Genomic DNA, 19611 nt, shown 5'->3' with positions numbered 1-19611 from the left:
GCAGTGACTGATCCCCCACCTCCCTGGATTTGCACTCTGGGTGATTGCTTTGGATTCTTTGTCCGCCTCCTGCTGAGGCGAGGCGACCAGACTTTTCTCCCCTGCCTCTCTCAGACAGTTATAGGCTGAGGGGGAGATAAGTTCCCCTCCCTCCTTGCTGCTGCTTTTTCTACACTCTTCCATGCAGCTGCTTTACATTTCTTTGGGGCTTTCCCCACCTTCTCATGGGTATCAAATGTTTGGCAATATTTTTTTACAGCCTCAGTTTCCCCTGCCCCAGCCGGGGGGGGGTGGGGGGTTTGATTCACAGCCCTGCTCATCTGGGCTTCAGTTTCCCCACTTCCGGACAGCATTCCGGTCACAGTCACACTTAGCACCACCTCTGTTTTCCTGGTAAGAGAAGACAGTGAAACAGCCCCCATGTGGCTGTACAGCTCTACATACTACCCCTCACCACCTGAAAAGCTGGACACACAATGTATCCGTTCTCTGTGGAACTTTAAAATCTCTTAGCCAAAGGAAGTGGTTTCTACAGAACAGTTAGTCTCTCAGTTTTTGCCTTAAGTTTCTACTATGGTAAGATTTGAAAATACTGGCATGTTATATGCAGAAAGTGGAAATTTATCCCAAAAAGGTATTGCCCAACTAGCACTTTCCATACTAAAAGCAGAGACTCATTTTCATGAGAATTAGCAAATTGCATCCAAGGTGACATTTCACTATTTCCATGGGAGTAAAACAAAGAAACCCCCCAAATGTCATCATTGGAACAAAGCATGCCTTCACCTGAGCGAAATATTGCCATTTTTGCTGTAAAATCTTTTTTACTTGCAGAAGGAATCTCTCCACAGTGTGGGAAAGAGTCGTGATCAGAGACAAAACTTCAGCTTCCCCCTTACAAAACAGGAGAAAACCGTTTAAAAACTATTTTGGCCCTTTCTCTCCACATAGCTAATTTTTCTGCACTGAAAAATTCTGACACTGATGTAACATGAGCTCCCATTACCAAATACTGCTGGAATTATACAGAGCATCAACTACTTCTTCACTCCTGAAGATGGCAGAGAGCGGAAATGATGTTACGATTCTCTGAGTGCCCTAGCCATTAATCTATTTACCTCTAAAGTGGAGTATTTCCTGAAATAAGCGTAAAGGTAGCCAGAGTCCTCCCATTTCAAAGCAGCCTCTCACTGTAGTCCCAGAGCTGCTAGACTGCTACTTGCTGAGCACAGGGCAGCAGAGACCTGGGAATCCAGGCAGCTATTATGCTGTAAGGGGTCAACACAATGCTTGAATTTTACAAAGAGCCTTTCCTGTGGCACTCACAACCCTGAAAATTATTAAAGCCAAAAAACTGTTAAAAATTCTCCTTTACTTTTCACTATTCATAACAAAATAAACTCTAACAAAAGTGATCATAAATGAAACAGTGGCCAGGAGGGTTTGCACTTCGCTCGAGCCTTTCATCAGATCAAATTTGAAGCTGCGCATGGCTCTAGCAAATACACTATAGTAAATATGGTCAGCACTAGGCCCCATATCCAGATCATCCCCCGTCTAATCTATTGATCCATCTATCTAGGTTCTGAGATTCATACAGTTTAAGGCTCTGAGGGAAGACTGTGATCAGCTCGTCTGACCCCACAGAGCACAGGCCAGCGAGCCGCCTCCCAGCAGAGCTTTGGGGAAATGCCCACTCTTCATTTAAAGACTTCACGGGACAGAAGATCCAGTGCATCCCTAGGGGAGTTGTTCCTGGGGGTAATTACCCGCCCGGTTACAAATGTCACCTATTTCCAATTTGAATTTGTCACGCTTCAGCTTCCAGCCCCTGGATCTCAGTCTGCCTCTATCTGCTAGAGAAAAGAGCCCTCAGCTCACAGAGATGCTCTCTCCGGGTGGATGTGGAGCACCCATCTCCATGGGAGCTGCTTGTGTTTCTAGGGGAGAATGAGGCCCATCGTTTGCCATGTGCTTGGGCAGCTTGCAGGACAAAATGTGTCTATAAGTCTCATCTTACCTATCTAGGGGCTGGAGGAGGCGCCCCCATGTCCCCAGGAGAACACTGGCATGCTGCCTTGGACAAATCATTGACAGAAATCTCCATGTGGGTTGATTCTGCCTTCCCCCAGCTCACAGGGGCTGCAGTGCACAGGCTCTCTGGGGGGCGGGAATTCAAACTGTGCCCAGGAGGCAGTGGGGTCATGCAGCCCAAATACAGCATGGCGTTGCCAGGCAAAGAAGTCAGCAATGTTATCCAAACCCATGTTAACACCTAAATGCTAGCTACTGACCAGCTGTAGGGTCAACCTCCTGTCACCACAACCCTGCGATAATGGAGAGAACTCAACACTCAATGTTCCCAAAGCAGGGGTCAGTCACTCTCCTCACGGCCAGTCATTCCCAGATCCCTGTCGCTCTTGCTAGCTAATCCTCAGCTCCTCTATGGCCCCTCCCAGCTCCCAGTGCAGACTGGAAATGACGGTCAGGGGGGAGCAAAGGGAGGCAGTGCTCTGGTGACCTGCTCAAGAGACCACCCACAGCGAGTCGGAGTCAGAGCCAGGAATAAAACTCAGGAGTTTTGGCCTCCCAGTCCTGTAGTCAGAGCACAAATCAGAACCCTCCCCAGCCGGGGGCAAGCAGGGGCAGGGGGCAGCTGCCTTTTTCAAACACGCAGCCCCATTTACATATTAGCTCTGGAGTTAGGGACATGGGAGACATTTCACAGACTGATGGGCCCTGCCCATACTCTGAGCTCACAGGCTGATTTGTCCAACCAACAGGATCCTCTAGCCCCTGTCTCATAGCAGCCTGTGTTTCACAGTACGGAGCCCTGGGCAAGACAGGTTTCACCGTATCCCTTCTTTCCGTAGAAAAGACAGTCAGTGCCGGTCTAAATACCAGCTCCTGCCATATTGAAACGTTATGGCCAGCCCAGCAGATTCCCACACTGTGCTGTCTCTGAGCATGAGGACCCTGCTCCAGACAGCGCGGCAGCAACCAGCCAACTGCAAATGCTGTCCCAGCGGGGAGCCAAGCTGTTCTGGTGTGAGGGGAGAGGGGAAGAGGAAGGTGAGTAGCCAACAGGCAGCCCTAGCCTGAGGGGAAGCTGCGCCTAGCAGGGAGTCGAGCAGCAGTGTAAAGGAAAGTACCAGGCCTTTTTCCAGCTGTCTCTGGAAACCTTCTCCACCCAGCAATGCCATAGAAGTGTCATTCCGGATGCAGAGAAATCCTTCAGGAGTGAACCCAGTATAGTGGTGGGTCTATGCTCCTCTCAGCCAGCATTGCCCTCCCCGTGCCCTGCGCATCAAACACCAACACCTCGTTCCACTCAATCCCGTGACAAGAGTCTCATGAATTCAATGGCACCGGGATTTGGAACCATGGGATGATCCCTTAATGTGACTAGGTCCCAGAGCCACAAAGACATTTAGGCACCAAGCTCCCATTCATTGTCATGGCAGTGCAAGAGGCATGAAATCACCATACAGACACTTCAGCCATCACTACCTCTGAACATGGTACAAGATCCAAGGCTACAAATCTGTACAATTGGCCAGCTTTGTTCTCCTCTGACTGGAGACTTCTAAGGGGCAACTGCGAATATTTCACACACTAGTATTGGTCTGGAGCTTGGGCTGAATCAGAAATTACGCACTGATCCACAGTGGAGATCTGATAGGCTAGTGTCCTCAATACCTTGTGTCCTTAAGGGAGCCCTGATTAGTGACTGAACCTTAATGTGCTCAGCAATTGAACAAACTCATTCTCCAAGAGGGAAGGGTTAATGTCTCCCTTCATTAGAGCAGTGAATGCCAGAGGCCCGGATGAAGCCTCACCCCCTCCTTGTCTTGCTGTAAGCTCAGAGCCTAGCATGGAGGAACCTCTGAAAAGTGTAACTTATCACATCCCTTAGCAAAGTGAAGACTCTGTTTGTCTTGGCCTGGTACAACCTGTGTGTACGCAGCTGGAGAGCTTGTTTTGTCTCCTAGTGCAAGTCTGGACCAAATCAATTCTCCAAAGGCTTTGTAAAAATGTTCTCTGTATTTAAAGAATTTTATATATATTACGAGACATCTCCAAAACCCATACACACACAAAACGTGAAGGCAATTGGATTTTTCAGTCTTCCCTGGCACTGGCATATCCAGAAATTGCTTTCTTTACACATTTGCCAGATTCCTCCTAGAACACAGCCCTTATTCTTACAACATGCAAGCCGTAGTATTTATGCTACTTGCTAAGCCAGCAGGGGGGAACCAGCCACCTACATGCTCTGGGGCCCAATCCTAACTCCACTCCACATACGGAGTTCCCACGTAAGTCATTTTAGATTTAGTGGGAGCAGAAAGCTTTCAGGATGGGGCCCCCTGTTGTGTAAGACTGTCTGTCATTGTCGTACCTGCCTAAATACTTTATAGTCATTAAAAAGAGTGTGAGTGTGTGTGCGCGTGTGTGTGAGTGTGTGTGTGCGTGTGAGTGTGTGTGTGTGCGTGTGTGTGTACCAATCTTTGCTTCTGTAACAAAGTACAAGGGAGGGGAATGGAGCAATGTGTGCCCCCTCTGTAATGGTGTATGAAGGCTGTTAAAAGAACTTTCACTTTGTTGCCTCCTGTAAAAGTGAGGCTCAAACCACCGTGGAGGCCTTAGATGGGGCACCTGCTCCACAGTGCTCAGCAGGTAATTCTGTAGCCCATGGAACACAGCACAACTATTTTGAGCTCTGCGTATTTTGGCTGGCTGCTGTTCAAGCAGGACTGCCTGCCTGCCTGGGCTACCGGAAACCAATGTTATTCCTATCTCACCCTCTACATCAGACTGCCAAGAATTCAGAACTTGGAAAAAGCCATTCGAGACAGGAACCAGACAATCCCAGAGCAGGGAGCTAGACGGTTCACTCCCAGTCTCAGGAATGTTGGCCTGGTGGGGGGAAAGTTTCCCGAGACCTTTGATGTGAATCCTTTGAGTTTGCACATCCGCGCTGGGAAGTGTTTCGGTTTCACTTCTGTTCTCTGCAGCGCTGACCCTCGCCAAACATCCCCTCAGCAATGAGTGTCCTTGAGCGTTCCTCTAAGAGGGAATTCCAGCTCTGCTAGCAGAACCTCACTCATTTCCACTTTGCTGAGACACAAAGCCCGTCCAGCTCCTCAGCACAGCCTGGCTGTGGAAGCTAGAGCAAAGCCACAGCCATTCTGTGCCAGTCTGAGCTGGGGTAAACTAGCGGAGTATCCTTGACCTCACTGAGTGGCCCAGATCCGCAGCACCGAGGCGCTGGCCCAGGGTTTCATTAGAGAGGCAGAGCTGGCCACAATTTTACACTGGAGCATTTTTCAACAGGAAATTGGCTTTTTGACTAAAATCAACTGATTTTGTGGGAAAATTTCAGTTTGGTTAAACTTTTCTAGTTTTTAGCTGAAAAATCACAAATTGAAATACCAACTTTTTTGTAAAAATTTTGAGATACTAGTAAAAATGTCAGTTGTGGGTTAAATGTTTTGTTTCTTATTTTAGTTAATTTGGTTAAAAAAAATTAAAAATCAGTTTCTGAGTTCAGGTTTTTGTCAAATTGCCTCTCTGCCCCTCAAAAAAACTGTAGTGAGAGAGGGATAGAAAAAATCTTCCTCATCAAGTGCATAGGATGGACAGTGCTCAGGGAATACATCAGGGTTATGGGGTGAAGAAGACTGTAAATCTGTAGGACCCCTGCCTCATTTGCTGCACAAGCTGTAAGGTGTGCGGTGAATGAGGCAGGGGTTTCAGGAAGAGAAAGGATGGTCTCTGGCTAAGGAAGTTGAATGCCACCCTAGAGAACTGGATTCTATCCCTGCCTCTGCTGTAGAGTTCCTATGCAGTGCTGGGCAAGACACTTTTCACATGACTGCTAATTGTGTGTTCCTCATTTTATGGGGGCTCAAACTAAGGTGTAACTGTAGCACGGCTTGGTATAGCCATGCTAGCATTAATCTAGCTAGCATGGGTAACATGAAGAGATGGTGGCATGGGCATCATGCTGAATATATACCCAGGGTCCACAGTGGGTGTGTACCTGGGTGGTTAACCTGTGCTGAAGCCCATGCCACCATGTTTTCATTACTATTGTGACCTGTTCTAGCAAGGGTTTGCCTACCTGTCCTACAACTACACCTTAATTCCTAGTGTAGATGTACCCTAAGACACCTAGGGTCAAATCTGCAGAAGTGCTGAGCACGTAAAACTGCAAACCGGGCCAGTGGGAGCTGTGGTTTGAACATACAAAGTGCTATACAAATCCTAAGTACTCTAGAAAATCAAACCTTATATGCCTTAAATTGGGCACCCAAAATTAGTGGGTACAGTGGACTGTGTGCCTCAGTGTCCCTCTCTAAAGATAATACCACCTCCGCATTCACAGTGGTATGGGGAAGATAAATTCATTAACATTTGTAAAGTACTCACTTATTACTGCGATTGATGAGCACCATGAAAGCACCCAGGAGGAAAACTGAGGTTACTTGCTTGTAACAGGAGTTCTTTGCGATGCATTCAGTATATTGACACTTGGGATGCACTGACCCATTGCAGCTAGGATGGTGTAAGCGCTTCACCCCTCGCATCCTGTCACTAGTGCTCGTGCCAGTCAGGCAGCATGGCTGTGGGAGTGCCTTCCAAACGCTAATGTGGACTGCCAACTACTGATACAATTAGGACTGTGTGTAACGTGGGGAAGGTGCACGGGGGATGGGAATATGCAGACTGCATCTTGAAGAATTCCAGTTACAAGTCTGACGAAGTGGGCATTCACCCACGAAAGCTTATGCTCCAATACTTCTGTTAGTCTTAAAGGTGCCACAGGACCCTCTGTTGCTTTTTACAGATTCAGACTAATGCAGCTACCCCTCTGATAGTTACAAGTCAGTAACCTCCATTTCTTCTTTGGGTGCTCTTTGCAGATGCCCACTCTTAGGACAGCTAGGTGAGCAGTACCTCAGTAACGATGGACAGAGCTCTAACTGAACGGTGGCTGAAGTACCACCCTACCAAAACGAGCAGCAGGCCAGGATTCTAAATGTAGTGCACAGTGAGACGTACAGTGTGGTTTGTTCTCCATGTAGCGACCTTGCAAGCCTCAGAAAGGGGAATGTGCTTGAAAAATCCTATAGATGCAGCCATTGCCCTTGTATTATGAGCTCTAAGAAGAGCTGGAGGGGGAAGCAAAGCTGCCCTATCACATTCCTCCATACGAAGTTTGACCCCTCAAGATAACAACTGAGCTAAAATGGCCCTACACGTCAAAGAACTGGTATAAGAGAGAAACAATTTAGGAGAAGATCTGAAGTCCTTAGTTCTATCCAGGTGATATGAGAGAAATCTTTTTGCATCTAAAGAATGTAATCCAATGTCTCCCTGGCTTATATGGGTTTTGAGGGAAAATACTGGTGAGTTTATGATTGATTTACATGGAAATCGGAAATAATGTTTGGAATGAATTTAGGATGTGGCCAAAGGACCGCCTTGTGCTTTTGAAACATGCATACAGCCCTTTAATTCTTCGAGCGGATGTGAGTGCAGTTGAAAAGCTGTGTTTATTAAAGGTGAAACGGAGCAATCTTGGAATGGTTCAAAAGGGGAAGACATCAGTTGAGTCAGTACTAAATTCCAATTCCAGGAGTGGGCAGCGATGCTGGTGGATGGATAAAGGTTCAGCAGACCCTTCAAAAATCTCTTCACCATGTCATGTGAGAAAATGGGTTTGTCCCTAATATATGCATGTACCAATGAAATAGCCGCTAAATGAACGCTAATAGATTATAAGAATAGAGTGTAACAGATATTTTAAGACCTTGTGAATGGGGGCTGAACCTGGATCTACACTTCCATTTTCTGCCCATATAGTAAATCTTTTCCATTTGGAGTCATAACACCTTCTAGTAAAGGGGTTCCTAGCATTAATAACAATTTGTTGAACCTCAGAGGAGGTTCTATTTCTGTCAAAGTCCTAGCAGTTGGGTGTAGAGGTTTGAGGTCTGGGTGGAGCACTGTCCCCTGTTGCTGTGATAACAGTGGTGGATAATAGGTCAGTTACCATTGTTGCCTCAGCCACCCCAAGTCTTCCTGGCAAAATCCTGCTTTGCTTTGGTTAGAACTTTGGGAATTAAAGGGAACGGGGGAAATGCATACATGAGATCTATTCCCCAGTTTAGAGAAATGTGTCTGTCAGAGATTGACTGTCTGTCCTCACTCATGAGCAGAAAAGAGTGCAGTTTGCATTGAGTCTGGTGGCAAACAGGTCTATAGGTGGGAATCCCCAATGTCTGAAGATAACCTCAGTTGATGAATTCTCTTGAGATATTCATGCATAGATAGTGAGGCAATCTGCTAACTTGTGTTCTGTGCAACATGTAAAGAAATTGGGGTAAAAAATTTAAGGTATGCACCAATTCCATAGTTCCATCACTTCATTGCACAGGTGGGTTGAATGAGTCCCTCCTTGTCTGTTCACATAATAAACTTTATTCATGTTATCCATGGCAATCTGGATAGCTGTTTTGCATATCTGTGGGAGAAATGCTTTGAGAGACAAATGGATTGACCACAGCTCCTGTATATTTATGTCTAACCAGAATTCTTAGAGACTCCAAAAACCCTTTACTACCTGAGTGTGAAGGTGTGCACCTCAGCCTATCTTGGCTGCATCCGTGGTTCCTATTAACTTCAGATGAGGTGGGTTGGATAATACTCCATTAAGCACTCTCTTCGGATGTAGCCACCATGTTCTAGAATGAAGAGTTTCATGCGGTATTGTAATTTTCTGTAGCCTGCTCTCTGGACTAGGACTGAAATTCTTCAGAATCCAGTGCTGAAGTGACCTCATTCTGAGACCAGCATGGGGGTTGCATATGTCATCCATACCATGAGTCCTAGTAGCTTCAGAAAAAACCCTGTCATTTGAGCCAGCTGTAACGTCAGTGAATGTATAGAATCAGTTATTTTCAAAAGCCTCTCTCCCGATGAAAAGCCCTTCCTTTGACAGAACTGAAGATTGCCCCTATGAAGGGACTCTTGAGATGAAATGAGAAGTGACTTTTTCTTGTTTATGATGAGACCCAGGGTTCTGAATAGACAACAAGTGTTCTGAATGGCTGCCTCTTATTCTTCTTTGTGTTAGCCCGTCAGCAACCAATCGGCCAAATACGGGAAGACAGAAATGTCTTGCATTCTTAGCTGCGCTGCTACTGGAGCTCAACATTTGGTAAATACTCTGGATGCAGTGGAGAGACTGAAAGGGAAGATTCTGTATTGAAAGTGGTGTAAACCAGGGACAAAGTATACGTACTTTTGGTGAGATGGTCTTATGGTAATATGGAAATATGCCTCTTTGAGATCAAGAGCAGTAAAATCAATCTAGAGTAGACAAGGAGCGATTGATTAGACCCAGGGAAGGAATCCTGAACTGAAACTTCCTGGTATATTTGTTTAGATCCCAGAGATCTAAAATCGCTCTGAAATCTCTGTTCTTTTGGGGGATTAGGGCACGTCTACACTTAAAATGCTGCATCAACGCAACTGCACCGCTCTCCCCTGCAGGCAGCTTAGAGCGTCTTTCTTAAAGCTGTACAGCTGCCCTGATGCAGCTGTACCACTGCAGAGCTTTAATGAAGACACTTTAAGCAGACGGGTGAGAGCTCTCCTATCCACGCCCCAAGAGGTGGCAGCTATGTGGCTGAGAATCGGCCTCCCGCTGACTCAGCACTGTCTACCTGGGGGTTAGGTCAGTATAACTATGTTGCTCAGGAGTGTGGATTTTTCATGTCCCTGAGCAATGTAGTTATATCAATATAGGTCTATAGTGTAGACAAGACCTTAAAAAGTAATGGGAGTAGAACCCCTTGTTCTGGAAGTCAAGGGAACTCATTCTATAGCTCCCATGTTCAGAAGAACTTGTGCCTCTATCCATAATAGTCTTTCCTGGGAGAGGTTCCTGGAGAGGGAGGGGGTGAGAGGTTGTATCCATAGGGGCGGAACAATTTTTAGGGGGGCGGAGGGGGCTGAAAGCAATTGAACCAAATTGTAAACCCTGTATGTGATGGAACCCCCTTGAAGCCAATAGGTGCTACTGCACCCCCAGCACTCCTAGTTCCAGCACCTATGGTTGTATGGAGGGAGTGATCTGGATTGGGTGGTATAACCTTCTCTTATCATATACAAAACTCATCTGTCTGAAGTGATAGTTGTCCAAGCCGGTCTCCAAACTGATTTACTAAAATTGGTTTGAGGCTCTTGACTAACATGTCAAACATGAGGCCTGACATGTGGTAAAGTAAATGTGGCTGAAGGATTCTGTATACGCATCTGCGGTTTGAAGGGTTTCTTCCTGTTACATGTCTGTGAATGTTTGTTGCTGATGTTATGGTTCCTCTGATAAGAGGCAGATGAAAAAGGTGGTATGTACTGCCTGTGATATCTGAACACCAGAGTAGAAGAGCTTCTTCTGAAAGGTGGCATGAGTCCTTGGGTCTATCCAGTGTGTCACCAGTCTTTACAATAAATAAGCCATCTCCTTCTAAAGGTAAATCTTCTATTTTGACCCTGGTATCCAGTGGGAGAGAAGATGAATGTAGCCAAGCATGTCTATGAAGAGATATTGCCATTGTCAATGATCTACAGGCAATATCAGAAACATCAAACAATGCCCTAAGGACATGTGTGGCTACATTTTGGCTTTCATTAATCATGGCTGATGTTAACTTCCTTTGATCCTTTGGGAGTTGTTCAGTGAATAGAGCCATTTCTCCCGCAATGGAAATTGATATCTAACCATCACCACTTGGTAGTTGGATATACACATATTTAAGGATGCAGAAGAAAATGATTTTCTACCCAAATAATCTAATTTTCTTCCTTCTTTATCCATTGGGTAGAAAATCTTGGTTTTTGAAGAGAAGCTGCTATGACCAGGGAGTTTGGTTGAGGATGTACATGAAAACAAGAGAGCCCCTCCTGTGGGATTTGATACAATTTATCAGCCTTTTTGGAAACTGGTTGGCATGAAGATGGCTTGGACCAAAGGGACTATGCTATTTGCTATAACATTTCTAATGTGGGCAAGGAGACTTTAGGTTTCATTGTCAAACCTAAGATATCAAATACCAGATGTGAAGTCTCCTTTAAAGCTATGTATGGTAAATTCAGGGTTGATGCCATCCTATCCATCTATTCTTGGAACTGAATTGCATCCTCAGAGGGAAACAAAGCTGATGGTATTCCCTCATTCTCATCAGGAGATGAACTGCTCTGCAACTCTCCTAAGTCATAAGGAAACATCCTTGGAAATCCCTCTTGATATTCCTCTTCTGAGGTTACTTCCTTTTCTGCAGTGGAGGAATAAGGCAATGGTCTTGGATATGGGGCTGACAGATCTGGACATCTCTTTTCTGTTGAACACGGTGTTCCGGCCCTGAAGAGACCAGTCTTCCAGCATGCAAAGAAAAATGAGGAATTGGCCAATATGGCCATAGCATTCACAGAGGTATAGGGTAGTTCTGCCAGCTTTTCCAATGTCATAGTCTACAAAGGCTATCCAGGGAATTTGGGCTCTCTCCTTGTCGGAACACTTTTTCAGTGAAAAGAACGTCCGGTCAATACCTGTAGTGGATCTGGTTCTAGCTCTGAACTCAAATCCAATTCTGGCTCCGACACTGAAGCCATTGATTAAACCTATGGGGTAAGGACTCTAAAAAGAGAGGGCAGGGAAATGATCTTCCCTGGTGACCTCCCTGCAGGGTGGAAGTGGAAGTGAAGCTGAACTTTCCCTGAAACTTTGTTGTCTTGGTCTTTTGTTCAGAAGAGATTGCATCTCAGTCAGATCCGTAGAGGGTGTGGATCCAGGTGCATTTGAGCTGTCATCTCAGTTATGTGCTGTGCGTTCTTTGTTAATGTATCCTCAGGTCTTGATCTCAGGCTCATAGTTTTGGGTGCATCTTGAGGTCCCAAGTCTTTCTACTTTGGTTCTACCCTGTGCGAGCGATTAGAGGAGCTGCTGGAGACATGCTTAGACTTTCTTTTCCTTGGAACTGAGGAAGATCTGTTGGGCATATCTTGTGGATCCTTATGACTTTTGTTCAGATCCGGGACTGATGTAGGTTGCACCATGGTTGAGGTCGGATCCAAGAGGACCACTGGAACCTCAGCTGACTTGGAACCAGAGCCTGGTACTGAAGCCAAAGCTCTTAACAGATCTGGATGACTCTTTGGCTCCAGCAGTAGACAGAGCTGACTCCAGTCTCCTGCTTTTGAGCTCTTGGACCCTGTAGGCTTAGCAGCTAGCCCCTCCTTTTACAGAAGGACCTGCCATCTATTTCGTCTGTGGATGTGTGGCATATTTGGCAGTATGCCAGCTAGTGATTTTCACTTAAGCATGTTAAGCATTGTACATGTGCATCACAGGAAGGAAAGACAGCTGGACATGACATATCTTTTTTGGAAGCTGTATTTTTTCACTTTGATGTCTGTCATAGTCAGTAAGTAAACTGTTTGTTCCACTATTATCTATTTCTAATCTATCTTTTAACAACTGTAACCTATACTAGGTATAATAGCTAACTAACTACTAAAATACAACTAATTACTAACCTACATGTATTATTTTTATTATTATTATTTTATATTTGTATTTTTATTAATTTTTGTTAGGCTACAGCACTAGCGACAGCGCCAAATGGACAGAACGGGGTTCATGACCTAATGCTGCAGTGGTCGGAAGGAATTGAGATGGCAACAGCGCCAGTGCCCCCGACCCGCACGTAGGCTGGGGACTGGAGGCAAGGGATCAGGCGAGGGGTCAGGCATTTCTAACAGGTGCTGCGACTAGAAGATTCTACCATCCTACCTCGGTGCAACCCAAGAGGAGAATGTGCAGCGGACACTCCAAGAAAAACTGATATTTCTGTATTCATTGATGGATGAGGTTAGAAATACTGAACAGCTACCTACTGTCCATCCTGTGCACTGAATGAGGCAGGAGGCCTATGGAAAAAATAGTATGTGACTCTATCATAATGCATGCACACAATGGGGGCCAAATTAGTACTGCATGGGCAAACTTAACATGGCATTTCCTAATATAACTTCTGAGGGCTTGAATTTGAAACCTTTATGTTCTTTTTTATAGTAACATCAGTGATAGTAATATAATAAACTGCTCCTTACCCCTCTCACACTGAGGGCCAGTGAACCCGTAGACACAAGCACAACGGTTTGGTCCAATGCACCGACCTCCGTTCTGGCAGCCATTTTCACAGACAGCTATTCAGAAATAGAAAGATGGGTGAGCTGACACTAGACAGTGGTCTAACAAAGTACACCAGGGAATTCTGCTCTAATTGAAAACCCATGATGCAAGATGCATGACAGCTGCAGAATTTGAAGCATCCCATGTTTTATGTTAGATATTATTTGCAGTTCAGGGATCTTCCCCACACGCTGATCCTAAAGAGAAAGGTATGTTATTTTTTTTTCAGCAAGGCAACTCTGATTTCTTCCTGTTTATAAAGAAATCAATTATAAGTGGACTGGAAACCAACAGCTCAGTCAACAGAGAGATTTTGCTAGGTGCTAGACTCTCAGTTAACACAGCTTAGCTCTGTGATCCAATAATGAAGAAGTACAAAATTAAAAACTGTGAAAAGGGAAAACTTGTGCTAGATATGCCCAAATCTGAGCAAAATGGTGCATGTCAGAAGTCAAGTGATCATTAGGATGTTGATTAATCGCAGTCAACTCACGCAATTAGCTCAAAAAAGTTAATCGTGATTGAAAAAAATTAATCGTGATTAATCGCAATTTTAATCACACTGTTAAACAATAGAATACCAATTGAAATGTATTAAATATTTTTGGATGTTTTTCTACATTTTCAAATATATTGATTTCAATTACAATACAGAATACAAAGTGTACAGTGCTCACTTTATATTGCACGGTAAAAATGATAAACAAAAGAAATAGCATTTTTAAATTCACCTCATACAATACCGTAATGCAATCTCTTTATTGTGAAAGTGCAACTTACAAATGTAGATTTTTTTTGTTAAGTAACTGCACTCAAAACCAAAACAATGTAAAACTTTAGAGCCTACAAGTCCACTCAGTCCTACTTCTTGTTCAGCCAATCGCTAAGAGAAACAAGTCTATTTACATTTAAGGGAGATAATTCTGCCCACTTCTTATTTAAAATGTCACCAGAAAGTGAGAACAGACGTTCACATGGGACTTTTGTAGCCAGCATTGCAAGGTATTTATGTGCCAGCTATGCTAAACATTCATATGCTTCTTCAAGCTTTGGCCACCATTCCAGAGGACATGCTTCCATGCTGATGACACTTGTTAAAAAAATGGGTTAATTACATTTGTGACTAAACTCCTTGTGGGAGAATAGTACGTCTCCTGCTCTGTTTTACCTGCATTCTGCCATATATTTTGTCTTATAGCAGATTCGGATGATGACCCAGCACACGTTGTTCATTTTAAGAACACTTTCACAGCAGATTTGACAAAACGCAAAGAAGGTACCAATGTGAGATTTCTAAAGATAGCTACAGCACTCGACCCAAAGTTAAGAATCTGAAGTGCCTTCCAAAATCTGAGAGGGACGAGGTGTGGAGCATGCTTTCAGAAGTCTTAAAAAAGCAACACTCCAATGTGGAAACTACAGAACCTGAACCACCAAAAAAGAAAATGAACCTTCTGCTGGTGGCATCTCACTCAGATGATGAAAGTGAACATGTACTGCTCTGAATCACTCTCGAGCAGAACTGTCATCAGCATGGACGCATGTCCTCTGGAATGGTGGTTGAAGCATGAAAGGACATGTGAATCTAGCGCATCTGGCACGTAAATACCTTGTGACACCAGCTATAACAGTGCCATGTGAACACCTGTTCTCACTTTCAGGTGACATTGTAAACAAGAAGCGGGTAGTATTATCTCCTGCAAATGTCAACAAACCTGTTTGCCTGAGTGACTGGCTGAACAAAAAGTAGGACTGAGTGGACTTGTAGGATCTAAAGTTTTACATTGTTTTATTTTTGAATGCAGTTATTTTTTGTACATAATTCTACATTTATAAATTCAACTTTCATGATAAAGAGATTGTATTACAGTATTTGTATGAGGTGAATTGTTTTTTATAACACAAATATTTGCAATAAAAAATAAATATAAAGTGAGCACTGTACACTTTATATTCTGTGTTGTAATTGAAATCAATATACTTGAAAATGTAGAAAACATCCAAAAATATGTAAATAAATGGTATTCTATTATTGTTTAACGGTGCAATTAATTGCGCAATTAATTGTTTTAATCACTTGACAGCTGTAGGAAGACTAGGGATCTTTCTCACACACTTGCATTGAAGAACCCGGGACAAGCCTGACTGGAACTCAGTGACACTAGCAGCAAGTTGATGTAGTGATCTGTAACATGAAAAGAGCAGCTGACTACCTGAGTGGAAATCCGGAATCCCAAGGACAAACAGTGGGCAAAACCTGGCGTAATGGGATGTGTCCCTTCAGAACAGCAGTGAGTCTACAGGGCGATGTTGGGAGGTTCACAACATAATTATAAAAGAAAAACAATTTTCTGAGATACCACTTGACAGCAGGTGCACAGAGCCAAATGGTCAGAGCTGTCTGCCTCCCCACCAGAGTGAAACAACTACCCTTTGACTGCTTTCAAAAATGGCGGCCTTCAGGTGGGAGGTGAACTCTGCAGATGCACCTCTGAACTCTGGGTCTGCACTGACCAAGGACAGCAATTGTGAGTGGGGTGCAGAAAAGGACGGGCACGTTAAAGGGACTTTTGGTTGCTGGACTGAAGAACCTGAGGGAAAAGGACACTGCCCAACTTACTTGGGGGAGGGTCTTTTGCTCATGGTTTATGTTTATGAATCCTGTTTGTGGTGTTTTCCCGAATTAATGCTGAGTTACTTCCCTCCTTTTATTAAAAGTGTGTGCGGGGGGTTTTCTACACTCAGACTGTGCTTGCAAGAGGGGCCCAGGGCGTGGTGTGTAATTGTCCTAGGTTTTGTCCCGAGCCGGTTTTGTGTTGTATTGTTGAAGAGGAACCCCTAGATACTGAACTCGGCCCTTGTTGCTGCCAACTCTGACTGGCAGAAGGGTTATAGTTGGTTTGACAAATCCATGCTGTTACTTTTCACTTTATTATCTTCTAGGTGTTTGCAAATGGATTGCTTAATTGTTTGCTCCATTATCTTTCCAGCTTATTGGTCTGTAATTTCCCGGGTTGTCCTTATTTCCCTTGTCGTAGATTGGCACAATATTTGCCCTTTTCCAGTCCTCTGGAATCTCTCCCATCTTCCATGACTTTTCAAAGATAATTGCTAATGGTTCAGCTATCTCCTCAGTCAGCTCCTTGAGTATTCTAACATGTATTTCATCAGGCCCTGGGGACTTGAAGACATCTAACTTTTAATTTTTAACTTGTTCTTTCCCTATTTTAACCTTTGATCCTACCTCATTTTCACTGCCATTCACTGTGTTAGACGTCCAGTCACCACTAACCTTTTTGGTAAAAACTGAAACAAAAACCTCATTTAGCACTTCTGACATTTCCATATTTTTTGTTATTGTCTCCCCCTCACCCATTGAACAACAGGCCTACCCTGTCCTTGGTCTTCCTCTTGCTTCTAATATATTTGTAGAACGTTTTCTTGTTATTCTTTATGTCTCTAGCTAGTTTAACCTCATTTTGTGCCTTGGACTTTCTAATTTTGTCCCTACATACTTGTGTTATTTGTTTATAATGTATTTGTTTGTAATTTGACCTGGTTTCCACTTTTTGTAGGACTCTCGTTTGAGTTTCAGATCATTGGTTAAGCCAGAGTGGTCTATTGGCAAAATTTCCATCTTTCCTACGCAGTGGGATAGTTTGCTCTTGTGCCCTTAATAATGTCTCTTTGGAAAACTGCCAACTCTCTTGAAGAGTTTAAGGCCAGAAGAGACCACCAGATCATCCTGTCTGGCCTCCTGTATATCAGAGACCACCAAGCCCACCCAGCCCCTGCACACTGAAGCCAACAACTGAAATAAGACCAAGGTGTTACAGCCCACAGCAGACTAGACTATTATATGCCACAGGCACAGAATAGGAGGGAGCGAAGTGCACCAATGAGTGGGTGATTCCACCAGAGGCAGGGAAATCACACCTAACTCTGCCTGCCCCTGGGGGGCAGGACTAGACCAAGGGCATATAACAGGCCACTGTGTCATAGCAATAAGAAAGCTGACGGGTGGAAACCAATCTGACTCACCTGTGTGTTAATATTGGTAAAACAGATATTAGAGTTATAAGAATGTGTTCAGTGTTTAGACTTTAAGAAATGCTTATAGGATGCTGCATGTATTGATTTTACCTATAATATCTGCACCCCATGTTACAAGGTAACATTTAAGTGTTTGCTCTGTAACTATCAAAATGTTAGCTAAGACTGTAAACGCCCTAGTCAGGAGAGAAGTATTACCAACTGTGAAATGCTAGTTTACCACAAAAGGTGTCATCTCCTGCCCAACAAAAGAAGGACACCAGGCAAGCTATAATGGAACATCAGAGGACAAAAGACTGGTTGCTTCCCCCACACTGACAAAGAGGGGACATGCATAAGCCCTTGTTCCATCACAGCTTGAATGTGTCGCAAGGACATAAAAATCCCTGTCAAGGAAGAATTGTTATCACTGTGCTGCTTGGAATTCAGAGAGGGCAATATTTCTAAGCACCAGCAAGGGATCCCCAAGCTGCTTGGCTTGGGTTACCTTCAAGGACATATAGTGCTTGCATAGCAGTGGCTATTAATTTTGGAACCTAAGACTAAATCTCGTGTGTGTGTGTGTGTGTGTGTATGTGTTTGCCTGTTTTAAACTTGTAAATAACTCTCATTTATTTTTCTTAGTTAATAAATCTTTCATTAGTGTTATAGGATTGGCTACAAGAGTTGTCTTTGGCCTGAGACTTGAGGTAAGTGACTGCTCCTTTGGGACTGGGAGTAACCTGAATATTCTTGTGATTTTTGGTGTAAGCGACCATCTATCACAAAGTGAAGCTTACCTGCGTGGCAAGATAGTCCACAATGCCCATGGGAACTGTCTGTGACTCTGTGGTAAGGTTTTTACAGGACTTTAGGAGTGTACACCTGTTACTTGGTTGGAGAAATCAAAGCTGTTCCAGCTGGTAGTAGACATTGTCACTGCCTGCAGGGTTACCAATGGAAGAGCTATTCACCTAGCCTCCTGAATGCAGCACTGCCATTAACACAAAGGCCCCAGGGGCAAATAACTCAGGAGGGACATACAGGTACTCACGTTGCCCACAGTAAGTTCCAGTGTATCCTTTCTGGCAGAGGCAGGATTCCTCATTGCAGCTTCCCCCATTCATGCACCTGACATTGCAGGTTTGGACTGTGGAGGAAAGCAGGAAAACTTGATAAGAGGCCACCTCCTCTCTGTGGAGCTGCAAACCACTCCACCAGGCAAACAGGGACCTTGCACCCTCACATGTGGTGCTGCTTCTTAATGTGACAGCAGCTCACGGTAGAATCAAAGACACATGGCCAGGTCCCATTAAATTAAATGGAAAGACTCCCATTGACTTCCCATTGGATGTGAGCCTACGGGGTTAGAACCATTAATGCCTTGGATAGCTACTGAGGATATTCTATAGACAGACCAGCTCAGTGTTTCTTACACCAGTGTAAGCAGAGTCAGGATGAGCTCTACCCTGAGATCTGGTGGTGAATTATGGCGAGTGTGGAAATGAACTCCAGGGGCTGATCTTGTTTGCATAGGCACACCCACCCGCCTGGCATGAGACAACAGCAACTGAAAGTGGTTACTTTGGCTGGTGTGGGATCCCCAGTTTCTCTGTTATTGGGGCAGGAAGAATAAAGTTTTGTTACCCTGATTCTGTGAATCAAGGCCAGTGGAACTGTTGTATGACAGAAGGACTCACCATTACCTAAGTAGCACTTGCTTGACAAGGGGCATGGGTTACAAAACCTAGTGAATTGAGAGAAGCTGGGGGCAGGTATTTATATGTGGTGGGGTGGGCACCTTTTGTGAGCCTGAAACACCAATTCCACCTCCATCTCCTCCCCACTATTACATGTCAGAGCTAACTTTGGTTCTATTAAGAATCTAGTTACAGGCTGCTGAGCTGAATTCACTTTGGGCCAGTAGTGTACCAGCACTGGGGATCCCCTACTCTGAGCTGAAATCACAGAAGAGCTAAAGTTAATAAGAGCTGAGATCACTGAGACTGTGTTAATTAGTGGGGGAGCCTGAAGCTATATTGCTAAGCGGCTGGCGGAGCAGTTTGCGGGGACAGCTGGAGGAGCAGCTAGCAGAGCCTTGTGGGGATGGTTGGAGCGGAGCCGAGCGGCGTGTGTGTAAGATTTTCCCAGGTCACTGGGTGGGGGCTTGAGCTGGTTTTGTGTCACGCTGTTGGGAGGAGACCCCTATGTACTGAACCCGGCCCTTGCTGCTATCAACTTGGCCTGGCAGAAGGGTTACACCAGTAAATCCCATTGTCTGCCTCTGTTCCATACACTCAGGGTACTGTTTT

At 44.6% G+C, this 19611-nt stretch overlaps 1 protein-coding gene across 3 annotated transcripts in view; it reads right to left on the bottom strand.

Annotated features, from left to right (window-relative positions):
* The window catches only part of FBN3 (fibrillin 3), a 268187-nt gene that overhangs the window by 189062 nt on the left and 59514 nt on the right, over nucleotides 1-19611 (bottom strand). For 2 of the 3 annotated variants that reach the window (XM_054013785.1, XM_054013786.1), the window contains exons 5-6: nucleotides 18354-18449; nucleotides 13186-13281 (exon numbers count right to left, since the gene is read on the bottom strand). In XM_054013785.1, coding sequence (XP_053869760.1) covers nucleotides 13186-13281; nucleotides 18354-18449 — 192 coding nt within the window. The remainder of the gene's footprint in view (nucleotides 1-13185; nucleotides 13282-18353; nucleotides 18450-19611) is intronic. The other variant, XM_054013787.1, reaches the window with a different exon arrangement.

Source organism: Malaclemys terrapin, chromosome 24 (genome assembly GCF_027887155.1).
Source record: "Malaclemys terrapin pileata isolate rMalTer1 chromosome 24, rMalTer1.hap1, whole genome shotgun sequence".
In the NCBI taxonomy this organism is placed as follows: domain Eukaryota; kingdom Metazoa; phylum Chordata; order Testudines; family Emydidae; genus Malaclemys; species Malaclemys terrapin.
The sequence above is the reverse complement of the archived record's forward strand: the minus strand, read 5'-3'. Positions and strand labels throughout refer to the sequence as shown.